At 60.6% G+C, this 15,009-nt stretch overlaps 2 protein-coding genes across 2 annotated transcripts; one reads left to right on the top strand and one right to left on the bottom strand.

The window, feature by feature from the left end:
* The first annotated feature begins 23 nt into the window (after window positions 1-23).
* Window positions 24-10,493, top strand: MAMDC4 (MAM domain containing 4). The gene is made up of 29 exons (XM_059486662.1): window positions 24-69; window positions 498-701; window positions 1,111-1,284; window positions 1,479-1,619; window positions 1,863-2,008; window positions 2,131-2,215; window positions 2,456-2,584; window positions 2,825-2,971; window positions 3,120-3,214; window positions 3,471-3,629; window positions 3,924-4,008; window positions 4,421-4,570; window positions 4,897-5,001; window positions 5,189-5,320; window positions 5,560-5,690; window positions 5,783-5,888; window positions 6,156-6,272; window positions 6,481-6,615; window positions 6,727-6,857; window positions 6,929-7,145; window positions 7,484-7,621; window positions 7,726-7,847; window positions 7,933-8,023; window positions 8,230-8,376; window positions 8,666-8,800; window positions 9,035-9,162; window positions 9,238-9,352; window positions 9,518-9,693; window positions 10,236-10,493. The coding sequence occupies exons 1-29, from the start codon at window positions 24-26 to the stop codon at window positions 10,275-10,277; spliced, it is 3,729 nt and encodes a 1,242-aa protein (XP_059342645.1). The 3' UTR covers window positions 10,278-10,493.
* Window positions 10,494-11,526: 1,033 nt separating this feature from the next.
* On the bottom strand, window positions 11,527-14,724 carry EDF1 (endothelial differentiation related factor 1). The gene is made up of 5 exons (XM_059486511.1): window positions 14,522-14,724; window positions 14,370-14,421; window positions 13,222-13,382; window positions 12,581-12,674; window positions 11,527-12,067 (listed from the first exon to the last, which is right to left on the bottom strand). Exons 1-5 carry the CDS (start codon window positions 14,597-14,599, stop codon window positions 12,006-12,008), a joined length of 447 nt encoding a protein of 148 aa, XP_059342494.1. The 5' UTR covers window positions 14,600-14,724; the 3' UTR covers window positions 11,527-12,005.
* Between the last annotated feature and the right edge of the window lie 285 nt (window positions 14,725-15,009).

The raw sequence follows: 15,009 nt of genomic DNA, 5'->3' as shown, positions 1-15,009 counted from the left end.
GTGTTCCCGTCGTGGTGCCCGGGATGGCTGCAGGCGGGCGGGCGATGCTGGCCCTGCTGGTGCTGCTGGGTGAGCTCTGCCGACACGGCTGGGGGTGTGGGGCTGGAGGGAAGGGGCCTTGGTGCTGGCTGCTCCGCTCTGGTCCTGCACGGCGCTGGGCCAGCCCACCGGGCTCTGCTGGTGAATGCAGCCCGGGGTTCCCACCGGGAGCGGGTGCCGGAGCCCCCAGCACCAGGCGGGGGTCACCAGTGGCTTTGTTCAGCATGGGACAAAAACCATCCAGATATTCCTGTTTCTTCCAAAAAGGGGCTGGGACTGGCAGCACGGGTGTGCTATAGCAGAGTCAGTGCCCTGGCAGGCTCTGGCACCCCGAGGCTGACGGTGGGAGGTGGCAGTGTGAGAGATGTGGAGTGCCAGGACAGTGCTGGGGCAGGGATTGTCCAGGGGAAAATGCCACTGAGAGCTCAGTACTTGCCCCAGCAGGGTCCCAAACCGAGGTGCTGCAAGTCACACGTGCCCTCCATCACCTGCTGCGGGCACGATGCCTCCTTCCCTGCGGGTTTTCAGTCCCATTGTCTCTCTCATAGCCAGAACTGTCCTCCCCAGTGGATCCGTGGTCGTCAACAGCTGCAGCAGTGCGGCTGAGCAGCTCTGTAACTTCGTCTGTGACTGCAGCGACTGCTCAGATGAGAACCAGTGTGGTGGGTGCTCAGATTCCCCAGGCCCCCAGACCCCACCCTCAGGCCCTGCTCCTGGGGTGAGAGCAGGCTGTGTAGGGGGGATGTTGTGGGTACAGGTCCCTGGGGTGGTGCTGGTGCCCAGGATGAATGCAGGCTCCCCCAGGATTGGTACAGAACTGTGGGCTGGCTGCAGATCCACAGGGTAGGGACAGGTCCCTTGTGCAGGTGTCCAGGGTGAACACAGGTGGCCTGGGCACAGGTGAGACTGCCAGGTGGGTGCAGGATCCCAGGTTGTGTGCAGGTCCCCTGAGCTGGTCACAGGTCCCCTGGGTAGGTTCAGTCCCCCAGGATAGGTGCATTTCCCTGGGATGGCCACAGGTCCCCAGGGTGGCCCCAAACCTGCCTTGACCCCTCATCTGCCCACCCTCAGGGTACCTACGGGGCTCAGCAGTGCTGGGCACCCCCTTCACCTGTGACTTTGAGGACAGTGACTGTGGCTGGCAGGACGTGGGCACCTCGACATATGGATGGGTGCGAGGCCGGGCCAGCCTTGCCAAGTGGGGCGTGGGGCCTCATTCAGACCACACCGTGGGCACTGACCTGGGTAAGTGGGAGCTGCTTGGTGAGCAGGCTCTGGGCACCCACAGTACCACTCCACTGGAGCTGGGGTGCCAGAACACCTATCTTTCTAGGGTGCAGGGGAGAGAGCAGACCCTTGGAGGGGCAGGAGTAGTGCTGGCATAGCTCTGGTGCCACCCCATGGGGTGCAGACCCCGTTCTGCTTTCTGCCCTCCCCAGGTTGGTTCTTGGTCACCATGTCCCCCCCAGCAAAGACCACGGCCACAGCCTGGCTCAGGTCACCGGACATGCGGGAAGCAGCTGCCGCATGTGAGATCAGAGCCTGGTATCACCTCTCAGGGAGATGTGAGAGCACCCAAGGTGGGCACAGGCAGCATTGGCTACTAGGCAGTGGGGGGGATGGGGCCATCTGCCCCTGTGGCAGGGACAGAACCACCGACATCAGATGGGTCCTTGCCATCCTGTTTGCCTCTTCCACGCTCCACACATGGAGCTGGTGGGACCTGGGGGCCCCAGTTCCAACTCCCAGAGCGGGTGGGGCTCCATTCGTTCCTTTGGGTACCCCTGGGTGCCCTGTACCAAGGGCACTTTTGGGCTTCTCAGGGCTGAACCAGACAGAGCGGCCGGTGCTGCGCCTGGCTGTGGCACACAGGGATGGGGTGGTGGAGCTGTGGCAGAGCCCTGAGCACAGCAGGGAGGGCTGGCACCCGCTGGTTGCCTACCCCGGACGGATCGTGGAGCAGTTCCAGGTGAGATGGTGTTGGCACCTTGGTACCTGGGCACTGTCCCCATAAGCTGGGACCAGAGGAGCTGGGCAATGTTCTGAGACCTGGCCTGGGGAGCTCATGCCATCCTCATCCTCCCATGACAGCTCATCTTCTCCCTGACACAACCACCCACCTGCGGGGCAGAGGTGGCGCTTGATGACATCGTGTTCAGGAACTGTGGCTTACCAGGTGAGTCCCACATCTGCTGGGATGTGAGCTGGGGTCTTGGGGGAACTGGCTGGGGTGCAAAACCCAGGGGAGCTCTCCCATTGCTCGGTGCTCCCATTGGCTTGGGGCACCACGCGCTGGCCAGAGCACGAGGTGGGCAGCAAAACCCTGTCCCTTGAGCCACCCCTAGGAATGATGTGGCAGTGCTCACCATGTCCCCGTGGGACCAGCCACTTGCTGACGTGCGTTCCCCCACGGCAGAGGTCGGGCAGCAGGCCTGCGGGGCCCAGGAGAGCCGCTGCCACCGCGGCTCCTGTCTGGCACAGCGTCGTTTCTGCGACGGCACCGACGACTGCGGGGACAACTCGGACGAGGGCGCGGCACAGTGCAGTGAGCACCCCTGGCCCCAGGGAGGAGTCCTGTGGATAGGCTGAGGGTCCGCCTCGGTGGGGCAAAGCTGTGCTCTGGGCTGGCAGGGGCCCACCCGGTTCTGCCCTACGCCAGGAGGGCAAAATGACCCTGAGGGTTTGCAGAGGGGTGGCATCAGCCCAACCCATTGCAGGGATCCATCTGTCCAAGAGAGGGCTGGGAGCTCAGTTTCTGGGTCACCGCTGTCCCTTCTTCTCACAGAGAACTTCACCCGCTGCTCCTTTGACTATGATCTCTGTGGCTGGGAGACGGCGGCCGGGCCAGCAGTGTGGGGCAGGAACACGAGCCTGAACCTGGGCACCTCCTACAGCATTCCCACTCGGGACCACAGCAACAACAGCAGGGCAGGTACGTGACGGGGCACCGGTGCCCCAGGGGAGCCCCACTGCAGGTGGACGTGCCACACGCCAGGGCTCTGCTCAAGGCTGTGCCAGGACAGCGGAGTCCTGCCCCCACGCATCTGCCTGGCTCCACTCAGCCCCAGCATCTCCTGCAGGTTTTTTCCTCCATGTGAGCAGTGACCCCACTGCACAAGCTGGTGGCACAGCTCAGCTCAGCAGCCCCACCTTCCAAGCCACCAACTCCTGTTCTGTGAGTCACAGCTGGCACCTCGTGTCACAGCTCATGTGGGCATGGTGGTGACAGGAGATGGGGTTCCCAACTCTGGGGACCCTCATGCAGGGCTGGGCTGTGGTTGGCCCTTGCTGGGGATGGACATCAGTTTTTTGGGGTGGTTTGGTGACATCTCTGGTGCCCATTGCCCACCTGAGCTTCTCACAGCCCCTCTGTGGGATGCAGAGGGCTGTGTGCCCCTGCCCTAAGGGCTCACCCTCCTCCCAATGCCCAGCTCGTACTGTACTGCCACCTCCATGGCTCAGCCACCAGCAGCCTCAGCATCTCCTATGTGACCAACTCTACCAAGCACCTGATGAGGGAAAGGACAGGAGACCTGGGCAGCTGCTGGGTCCGGGAGAGAGTGGACTTCAATGTGACGGATCCCTTCAAGGTGGGCTGCTGCTGGGCTGGGGGGAGCGGGGCTGCTCTGGGGTCCGGGACCACAGCTGTGGACAGGGGCAGCACCACCTCCCAAGCCCACTGTGGCCATGCCAGCCCACACTGTGCACCCCTGTCAGCCACAGCATTGCCCCTGCTCCCACTGAGTCCCTTCTTGAGCAAAATGTGAGTCAGTCCATGACAGGTTCTGGCTCCCCCCATCACACAGCTCCCTGGTGTCACCCCAATCCCCCCCATATCGTGCAGAACCCCTCGCTGATGTTTCTGACGTGGTGCTTTCCTGCAGGTGCTGATCGAGGGGGTGGCTGGCAATGGGGGGACCGTGGCTGTCGATGACCTGATCCTGTCTCAGGGCTGTGTGAAGGAGAAGGGTGAGCTGGTGGGCAGTGTCCCTCACTCTGGTCCAATGCTGGCAGCTGTCCCAGGTGTCTTGTACCCATGGCACCACGCCTAAAGGACAGGCATGATCTGCCTGTCCCTCTGCTCATCACAGGGACCATCCTGGGTGCAGGACAGCAAATACTTGCCCTGGGGTGCTGGTATCTTTTTCCTGGGGCTGTAACACTCCATTTTCTGTGTCAAAATGTGTCACACAAGCAGCTCTTACTAGGTCCTGGGTCCCCTTCAGCTGGTGACAACTAGGCTGAGCTGGGACGGGATGGGATGGGAAATGGAGAGCCAGGAAGACGCCTGGGGACATGGAACAGTGTTTGGAGGGCTGACACTGATGCTGTTGCTGGGCCCTTTCACCACTGCTCTCCATCTGGGCTGTTTCACCATCAGAGAAGCCTCTGGTCACACTGCCGAGCCAGGCACGTGCCGGCCCCTGCGCAGCAGACGAGGTGGCCTGTGGCAGTGGGGACTGCATTGCTGCAGAGCTGGCCTGCGACTTCGCCCACACCTGCGCTGACGGCTCCGACGAGGAGCGCTGTGGTGAGAGCCTAGGCAGGCACCTGCAGCACTGCCCCAGCAGGGGAGGGGACCAGGCACCCTGGGCTGGCCTGGCTGGGACATGTGTGTGCCTGCACAGCCCCTGGAACCACAACAGCCTGGCAAGACTGAGCCTGGAGTTTTGGGTTGCCCAGAGCAGCTGTGGCTGCCCCATCCCTGGCAGTGTCCAAGGCTGGTTGAACAGGGCTTGGAGCGCCCTGGGATAGTGGAAGGTGTCCCTGCCCATGGCAGAGGGGTGGAATGAGATGAGCTTTAAGGTCCATCCAACCCAAACCATTCTGGGATTCTGGGATTCTTTGACTTTGCAGGGACAACAACCTTCGAGTCAGGGGCTGGGGGCTGGCACGACGTCAGTGTGGGGCGGCTGCGCTGGGCTCTGCAGAAGGCCACTGAATCTGACATCTTCCTCACAGGTGAGACTGTTCTCACCACCCAGACAATGCTCTTCACTGCTCAGCACCACAGGAACCTCCAGAACAAGAGCTCCCGGGGGGTGCCACTGCACAATGGGGGATGATGCCCAGGCAGGATGCTGGGCTGGGGGTGCTACCAGTGATGTGGGACCCCAGTCCTCACCTTACAGAGTGTTTCTGTGCTCAGGGACTTTCCTGGCCCTCCAGACAGGAGAAGGACAGATGGTGGGTCCTGCAAAGGCACGATCGCCTCTGCTGGGCCCCTCTGGCCCTGCCTGCACCATGGAGATGAGCTACCACATCCACAGTGACCCCCAAGGTAACCTGCCCACCCCAGAGTGCCCTGCCTGCTTCCTACTCCCAGACCCCCCATGCCTACCTGCCTTTACTGCCTCTCCCAACCCTGCTTTGCCCCATCACATCATCCTGGAGCTGGGGTGTCTGTGTCCCTGTCTGTGTCCCTGCACCCCATGACCGTGGGCTGGTGCCATGGAGGGCTCCCACTGGGTGGCCAGGGGTTTTGGGTGCCCACAGCCTCTGCACCACCTCTTGTTTCAGGCTTCCTTGCCATCAATGTCGCAGATCACACCACTGGCAGCACCCAGCTGGTCTGGCAGACACAAGGTCGTGGCAGCACAACTGGGGGTCACGTCCGTGTCCCTCTGGGAGAGAGAAGCCGGCCCTTTCAGGTGTGCTGGATGCACAGGGACCAGCCTGGGGGCTCTCAGTGGGACAATGCCAGTGCTGCCAGGCACCCCAGGCTCATGGCTGCTGCCCCCAGGTCGAGCTGCTGGCACTGGTGGATCTCCAGGGCTCAGCCAGTGTCGGTGTTGACAATGTGACATTCGAGCAGTGCTACCACGACGTGGTGACACCCACAGCTGCGGGTATGGCCAGGAGTGCGTGGGCAGGGAGGGTAACCCTGCACCCTTTCCGTGGGGGCTGCCTGATGGCTGTCACTCTGTCCAAGAGCAAGACCATGGTGCACAAGGCCGAGGGCCAGGGCCAAGCACATATCCTGCCCTGCCCTGGGACCCCTGCATGGGGTAAACCTGGGGCAGGTGAGCAGGGGGAAAGGGACGTTGGGGAGACCCATTTGCTTTTGTGATGCCTTACTCCTTTCCACTTCTATACTGTCACCTCTCTCTGGCCAGAGCTGTCCTGCAACTTTGAGAGGGGCATGTGTGGCTGGTACCAGGATCTGTCCAGTGACTTCAAATGGGTCCACAGCACAGGGCAGGGACAGGGCTCTGACCACACCACTGGCTCGGGTAAGGGGCTGGTTGCTCTTTGGGGGAACCCAGGACATCCCATAACCTTCTGTTCCCAGGGCCAAGGCATGCCTTGTACACTCCCAGCAGCCCCATGCCTGCAGAGCAAGCTCACCTATGGCAGGCTGGGAGCGCCCCGATCTGGGCTGTGGGTGATGCAGAACACTCACACCATGACCCCTCCACCCTGGCTGTCCCCAACATTCAGGCTACTTCTTGTCCGTGGACGCCTCTGTGCCATGGAGCCACGGGCAGCGGGCGCTGCTCCTCAGCTCCCACCAGGAGCCGGCCGCTGCCCCTCGCTGTCTGTCCTTCTGGTACCGCCTGGCGGGCCCGCAAATCGGTACGTGCCCCATGGCATCCCGCCAGGGCTGCCCCAGCCTGCCTCCGCTCTGAGGACAGCGGGGTCCCCAAGGGCTGTGGGATGGCTGCCCCCATGCCCCCCTCTGCCCAGGTACCCTGAGCCTCAAGCTGTGGCCAGAGGGAGGAGAGGAGGACATGCTGTGGACCCGCCGCGGAACCCAGGGCAGCATCTGGCACCGGGCACGGGCGACACTGCCCTCCACGGGCCAGCGGCGGTACCGGGTGAGGAGCGGCCCCGCGCGTCCCTGGCACCAGCAGGGCACAGCGTGTCTGACACCGCTGCCTGCGGACAGGTGGCTTTCGAGGTGCTGCATGACGGTTTCCTGGGGGATGTGGGGCTGGACGACATCGCGCAGACAGCGGGACCCTGTGGGGCCGAGCTCTCCTGCTCCTTCGAGGTGGAGGGCTGTGGGCTGGCAGCCAGCGGAGAGGGCACCTGGCAGCGACAGAGCAACGGCACCGGCACCACCGCCGGCCCTGTGGCCGACCACACCACCGGCACCGCCGCAGGTACGGGGCCGTGGCAGCCTCGGTGCTTCCCTGCTGTGTCCCCCTGTCCGCCCCTGAGTGTCCTGCCTGTACCCCACGCCAGCCTTGCCTGCTCTCCCTGTTCATGCCTGCCCTGCCCTCCCTGCCTTCCCCAGGATGAGAACGCGATACTGCACAGGGCTTCCCAAACCTGGAACTCCCAAAATGCAGTCTCCCAGCCCCAGGGCTCCCTATTCCTGGGGAGGTTCTCAAGCTGGGGAGACTCCTTGACCTGGGGGGAAGACCCAGCCTCAATTGTCCCCTAGTGCTCCCCAGCAGGGCTGGGCAGGGGTCACAGCACAGGGGCTTCTCTCCTCCAGGCCATTACATGGTGGTGAACACGGGCAGGGTCTCCCTGCCTGCAGGGCACACGGCTGCCCTCACCTCCCAGCTCTACCAGCCCTCAGTGTCTGCCCAGTGCCTGGCCTTCTGGTACCAGCTGAGTGCTGGGACCCCAGGTGAGCACCGCCTGCCCTGAGACCCCTGGGGACACCTCCAGATGGGTGGGGGCCCCACACAGCACAGCCCTGGACCCCTGCTCCATGTTGGGTGCCGTGGGCAGGCTCCCTCAGGGTGTTCGTGGAGCAGAGCAGGGTGAGGAGGAAGGTTCTGAGCGTGAGCACCATGGAAGGGAGCAGCTGGCACCGCAGCCATGTCACCGTCCAGCCCGATGGCGACTGGCAGGTGAGACAGGGCAGGGTGCTGGGGGCAGCTGGAGGTGATGAGGGGTGCATGGAGGCTGCCAGCCTCAGCATGTCACCCTGCCCAGGTGGTGTTTGAGGCAGTGGGAGCTGGGGGTGACCACGGATACATTGCACTGGACGACCTGCACGTGTCGGAGGGAGCCTGCCCCAAGCCAGGTGAGACCCCACCCCACAGGGGCACTATGGATCAGGGTGGGGGGGATGGGACATCCTATGGAAGTGTGTAAGCCATGGGGATAGGGACAGACCTGTTCCTGCCCTGAGCCTGGCCCGGCCCAAAGCTGGGGGTGGTGTGTACCACCCAGGTGCCCCATCTCCTGCCAGGTACTACTGGGTGTCTCACAGCCCTGCTTTCCTCCCAGCATCCTGTGACTTCGAGCAGGACACTTGTGGCTGGAGCAGCCCCTCGGACCCCCGCTTGCACAGCTTAGCCTGGGGCTGGAAGAGTGGAGTCACCCTGGCCAAGTACCCTGGCCCTGAGCAGGATCACACCCTGGGTACAAGGAACGGTAGGAAACACCCACCCCTGCCTGGGAACCCTGGCATGGCCAGAGTGAGGAAGGAGAGCTGGGGGTAGATTGGGTCAGTCCAGTCCATGTTGCGAGGCCTGGCCCCACAGCATCCCCGTCCCCTCTTCACCCGGGAGGGGCAGGTCAGCCCAAGGGCAGTGAGGCGCAGGGCTGATTTGTGTTCCCCTCCAGGCATCACCCAACATTTGGGGGAAGACTGGGACAAGTGGGGTGGGACAAGTGGATGCAGGACTGGGGGACACCCTGCACTCTGTCCCTGCCTGCCCAGGTCACTACATGCACTTTGACACCAGCGTGCTGGGTGCCAGGGGCACCAGTGCCCTGCTGGAGAGCCCACCCCTGCCTGCAGCCACCGACTCCTGCCTGCGCTTCTGGTACCACATGGACATCCCGGAGCACCTCTGTGAGCACTGCAGGGGCAGGGAGGAGGGCCCATGGGTCCCTGGGACTCCCTGGCTCCATGGGAGTGGGGGCCTCAGTCCTCCCCACCTGTGCCCCACGGCCACTGCTTCAGTTCCAGCTGGGCAGTGGCGATGGCCCATTCCCTCTGGGTGCTGCCATCCCAGTAGAGGATGGCATGGCTGGGAGGGCTGGGGGCAGCTGGTGATGCCAGGGCTCCTGTGCCCCGTCCTTGCAGCCAGCGGGGAGCTGCGGGTGACGCTGCGCGGCGCGGGGGGACAGCGCACGGTGTGGAGCGTGCCGGGGCACCGCGGCCGGGGCTGGCGGGGCGCCGCGGTGCCGGTGCAGAGCCCCGGTGAGTTCCAGGTAAGCGGGGCCACCCTGGGGTGCAGGGTGTCTCCGGGCGTGCAGCAGCCCCCCAGAGCCCACCTTCCCCCGCAGATCAGCTTTGAGATCACCACACGGAGGTGGCCGATGGAGGGGACAGTGGCACTGGATGACATCATGTACAGCGCCAGGGTGGGCTGCCATTCCAGCCCGGAGAGTCCAGTGGAAGGTGTGGGGAAGAGGGGTGTGTGTGTGTGTGTGGGTGTGTGTGTCTGTGTGTGTGTGCAGTTCTGGCTGTGAAAGGTCAACCCAGAGCTGCTCAGGGTGCTGGGCTGAGGCTGGAGGCAGTTCTCTGGGCAGTGGGTCGAAATGACAGCATTTCCTTGCCCTGCAGAGAAGCCCTCCGGCAGTTTTGTGGCAGAGGTGACGCTTAGTGTGCTCCTGGCCCTCGTCATAGTGGTGCTGGGGGCTGCTGGGGGCTGGTACTGGCTGAAACAGCGAAGGCTGGCGAGCAGGACACCGACAGAGAACAACAGTTCCCAGGGCTTCGACAACATCACCTTCCGAGATGTAAGGACAGGGTGAAGGACTTGCTTAATTACCCCAGCTGTGCTAAAACAGCGATTTCCTAAAAGCTCAGCAAATGCCAGCAGGCTCTCCCTGACCCTGCATTCCGCCAACGCGACAGGGAGGTGCAAAGGGCTCTGCCTCTTACCTGCTTGTTGACAAACAAGTGACCCTGAGCTGCAGGACTGACCCAAAAGTGCTGCTGCCACCAGGCAGCTGCTCCGGAAAGAGCTGAGTGTGCTCCCAGCCCCGAGTCTTGAGGGAACGAGGCCTGGCAAACCTGGCTCATCCTCACTCAGCCAGCGCTCAATTTAGTGCAAGGTGGCTTAAGCTGCAGGGCCCTTGGATCGGCAGCAGAGCCACCAGCCCCATCAAGGTCTCCAGCAAGAGACGTGGAGCCCCCTGGGCACACTGGGGGTTTGGTGCCTCTGCAGGGTCACGGGGCTGGCACGCAGGTTGTCCTCGCTGCAGCCTGGAAGAAATCCTGGTGTTTCACAGCAGACAGCCCACTTTTGTCACCAATTCCCACTCACCTTTCTTTGCAGGACAAGGTCATTATATCTCCACGGGAGGGCGATGAGTCTTGAAATTAGCAGCCAGCAGCAGGAATTGCCTGCTCCCCCCGGGCAGACCAGCCCTCGACAGAACCCACACTCCATCAGCTGCCTGCTCCCTGCCCCGGCACCAGGAGCCGGCGCCCCGGGGAGCCTGCCCCGCCCAGGGACACACCGCGGCCATCTCTACCTCCAAGTGCTCGGGAAAAGCGTTTGTGTTGTTTGTAACATGAAGTTTTGCTTCCAAGACACAGCAGTGTGCCTGTGCTTTGACAGGGGGCACGAGGGGGAGTTCTCAGAGCGGCTGTCCTCATCCAAACAGGGTTCTGGCCATGGAAGGGAGGGTGAAGTGTGGGGTCCTGGCCCCCAGAGCTGGGAAGAACAGTGGGTGCTGCAGAGGGGTGTGAGCCACTCCCCATACCCAGGACAAAGCACAAGAGCTCCCAGGGCACAGAGAGCCCAGGGGGAACCAGTGCTTCTGCTGGTTTTGGGGAGGGTGAGTGGTGGGTGCGAGGGCAGGGAGCAGAGAGGGACATCACACAGCACCCCTGAGGGCAGCAGGCAGCTCCCACTCTGGTGTACAGGTGCCCACCTGCTGCCTGCACACCTTGTGAATGCACTTGATAAACATCACTGGCAAACCCAGTGCAGGCTGAGGTGCAGGCTGGACTCAGGGCCTGGACCCCCACCCTGCCCCCAGTGCAGCCGAGCCCAGGACCCCTCCGTCAGCCCCAGCTTTCACACCTTAACACTGTCAGCTCCCAACTCAGCTCCACACACAGCCCAGTTCAGCCCCTGCACAACAAGGAGCATCCTGCTACCCCCAGCCCCAAGTACAGCTGGAGGGACGTGCTGCTTTCCCACATTGTGACCAGAGCCAGTCTCCCTCTCACCCAGCTATGCCCCCCTTAGGTGCTGCCTCAGTCATGCCAAGCACCATCCCCACAGCCCCATCCTGATTGCAGAAATGAGGGCCCAAGAGAGCTGAGAGCTGGGGAAGGGCAAGGAGGGCTCAGGCTTCAGCTGATGTCTCTGCAGCTGCCTGGATGTGCAGAGCCCCACAGCACTGACTGAAGGCCCAGGCTGCTGGCCAAGCTGCACCATCCCCATGCAGGGAGAGGTGACACAGCCAGGAAGGCTGTGACAGTGCTGGCCCTCATCCCAGGCACCCCAGGTGTCCCTTTAATTACAATCCCAGAAGGAAGAGGTGACGCAGCTCCGGTCACACCCAGCCACAACATTTACTAACAGCTGGTCACATGCAGCAGCTCCCCTGGGCAACTGAAGGGTATCAAACTTTATTATAGATCTCTTTAAAACAGGCTGGAAAGAACAAACCAAACTCATTGAGATACAGTGACTGAGTCATCATTTCTGATCAAGCCCCAAGTCTCCCAAATTATTTATATATAATATATCTCACCCATCCCCAAAATTGTTTCAATTAAATCCTCACATTTCAGACCACCCTAATTGCCTTAACATCAGCTGCTGCTAACACCACAATGTACATGTTTTCTGGCAAATCAGAGGCAGGGTTTGGGTTTTTTCTTGGGGTTTAGATCCTCAATCTCTGAAAAGGAGCAAGGAAAAACAAACATCAGGAAATTGCTTCTTTAAGGTTGCCTTTTTACAGCAGGTACAGATTCAGCAGTTTTCCCCCCAAAGCAAGTCTGAAACCCTCTTGTTCAGCTTGGCAATATGCAGAGTGGTTGAGGAGAACCAGATCAGTCTAAGCAAACGGATTTCGAGGCTTTGTTGTCATTTTCCTTTGGGGCCAGTTTCCAGAGGTTTTCCAATGTCCTTTCCACGCAGTTTGAGGCCTGGAATAAGACAAAGGAGACCACCACCATCAGCCCTCAATCATTCACCCAATAACTTTTATTTCCATCAAATTCAGCCTTAAGGAAGAGAACATCCAGAAAGAGAGCAGGGGAACCAGAGTTCAGGAGAGTCCTACTTTAGTTTCTAGGAGCACCAGACCAATGTCAAACAAAACCAATCAGATGGGATCTGAACCAGCCCAGGAGAGTAAAACCAACACAAAACCCTTCCACAAGTGCAATCAGGCTTCCATGGGTCTCAGCATCTCATAGGTTTTGGGGGCAAGCACACAGGGATGGTCCCCAGGGCACAGCCACAGGCATGAAGGTGCAAAGATCAAGAGCTCCCAGTTCTGGTTCAGTCAGCAGATCCAGGTTTTATCAGAACATGTCTTAATGGCACCACACCCACAATAAACTCCAGCCAGCAACGTTCCTCACAGGAAAAAGGTACTTTCCCCCAAACCACCCCTCCAAGCACTGGCATTATTTCTGAAGTCTCTCTTAACTCACCAATGGCTCTTTCGATCTTTCCCATGACCTGGTTATTGGGGATTGCTCGTCCTGATTCGTAGTCAGCGATAACTTGTGGTTTTTCATTGATTTTCTGAAAAGAGAGGATGAGTCTCAAACACAGCAATGCTCAGCAGCAGCTCCCCAGACTCAAACAGATAAGGAACAGCCTCTCATTATGCCAGGACAGATGACAAAGTGCTGCTCCCAGGCTGACTCCACCCCCACTGGCACCTCCCTGAAGTGTCCCAGTGCTGGTGACACCCATCCTGAAGGGACTCTGACCTCCCTCCTTCTCAGGAGGAATAGGACTACCAGGGATTGCTGCTCCTTCAGACATCAGGGAGTTGCTAACACTGCTCAGCCCAGATGGTACAAACCTCTAGGGCTGGTGTGAGCAGCTGGGAGGAAGCAGGGAGCAGCCTCCCACCAGCTCAGCAGCCACAGACAGGCTCTGCCTCCAGCCTGGGGCTCAAGGGCTGCACAAACCTCAAAACTTTCCCAGACAACTGAAGCTGCCAGGACATCAGACACCAGCGACACTGCATTCCTCAAACTCCCAGCCCATGACACCCTCCCACTGCAGCTGCCCATGAGGGAACAGGAAAGGTGCCCACCCTCACCTGGAGGTCTCCACTCACCGTGGCCAAGTCCTTCTGTGTGAGGCCCTTGCTCTGTCGGCCCTGCTGGATCACTTTGCCCACCTCCAGGGACACTCTGTCATGGTGCAGCTCCTCTGTTTCACGATCAAGCTTGGCCGTGTTCTTTGTAATGAAGTGTTGTTTGTTCTGGCCTGCTGCCCCTGTCGTTCGAAGCAAGAATGAAAAACAATCAAGGACAAACAAAATAAGGCTCAGAGCTGTGCCAAAAAGAATCAAAGGACTCTTTCCAAGCCCTCAGCTGCCCAGGATCCCAGGGTGATGTCAGGATTTCAACATACCAACATCACCATTGATCTCACCCAATTCTCCTGCCCATCAGGGAACATTACCTTAGCTCTGTTCATAGTGCTGTGCACACCTAGCCATGCAGAGCCCTTCCCTTTCCCTACCTCACACCTAAACTTTCCTATAGACAGGGCAAGTCTTGTTTTTCATTGGGGATTTAATGCTCTAACTTTACTGCAGACACATATTTGTGCTGCAGCACAGAGAGGTCAATACATGAACTTGAATTGTGCTTGCTCAGTATGAGGCACCCCAAGTTAGTAGCTTTTAAGCAATTTTCTGACATCTTTGATTAGTAGAATCTAATTGTACTTATCTTTGCTAAAAGACAGCTTCAAAACCATTGTTCTCTCTCATGTTAAATATATTATTTAAGCTCTAGTTTGAATCCTTTCTCTCACATTAGTCTCTGGCATTCAGTGGTCCAAAAAAGCTGATTAACCTTCTTCAAGGATCATCTCTCTATCTCCAACAATCAGAATAACCTCCCTACAGTGAGAGAACCCGGCAATTTACATCGGAGAAGAAACAAGGCATTTTTAACGAGCAGCGTCATAGGAAGATCGGCAGCCATTCAAATTCGCAAAAGAAATAAGCTGCCAAAACAGGAAGCTTAAGTTTTGTGATCACAAAAGCTTTTCCAAGATCTCTGCGGGAACCAGGCAGATCTCCGCCCTGGCAACCAGAGCTAAGGGGCAGCTCCAGGAGCGTCACCCGGCGGCTCCCGGGGCCGCGCGTTCCGGCCCCGCTCGGGATCGCGGGCTCGGCCGGGCGGTGCCGCCGCCGCCTCTCCCCATCGCAGGCAGCCGCCCCCGAGCGGACCGGCCCCCGGGGATACCCACACTTCTTGGAAGTTTCCACGTCCTCCCCGCGCCGCTGGGCCGCCAAGATCGCCTGCGGAAAGAGCGAAGGTGCGCGGTGAGCACGGCGGCCGAGCCCAGCCCCGCCGCCTGCCCGGCCCCGCGCCCGGCCCCCTACCGCGCCCCCGGCCGACCTGCTTGGACTTGGCCTGGGCCGCGCTCGGGCCCTTCTTGCGCAGCACCGTGACCGTGTCCCAGTCGCTCTCCGCCATCGCTCCGACCCCGCCCGGGCCGCGCCCGCCGCCGGGCACCGCCCCGTGCCCGCCTCCAGGGGCGCGGCCGCGCGGCGCCCGCTGATAGGACGAGGTGCACGCCCGTCAGGAAAGGAAAGCGCTCATAGGTGGAGACAGGCGCGAGCGCAGCGGGCGGGGCCAAGGTTCCTGCATGGACTGTTGGTTTAACTGTATCCAGGCGTGACGCAGCTCCGTTTGATAGGTGCAGTTGCCTGCCAATCAGCTTCCTCGCTACATGATTGGCAGGTGCTCACGCAAACCTGGGGGCGGACGGCACGTGCCTATACGCACTAAGATTGGCTGTTGGCCCTGCCAATCACCTGGCACCCGGCAGGGATTGGTTTGTTCTGCGGCGCTGTCAGACCCGTTGACCCGCTCGGCTGAGCCGA

This window comes from Ammospiza nelsoni, chromosome 20 (assembly GCF_027579445.1).
Source record: "Ammospiza nelsoni isolate bAmmNel1 chromosome 20, bAmmNel1.pri, whole genome shotgun sequence".
Taxonomy (NCBI): Eukaryota; Metazoa; Chordata; class Aves; order Passeriformes; family Passerellidae; genus Ammospiza; species Ammospiza nelsoni.
This window is presented reverse-complemented; position numbering and strand designations above follow the sequence as displayed.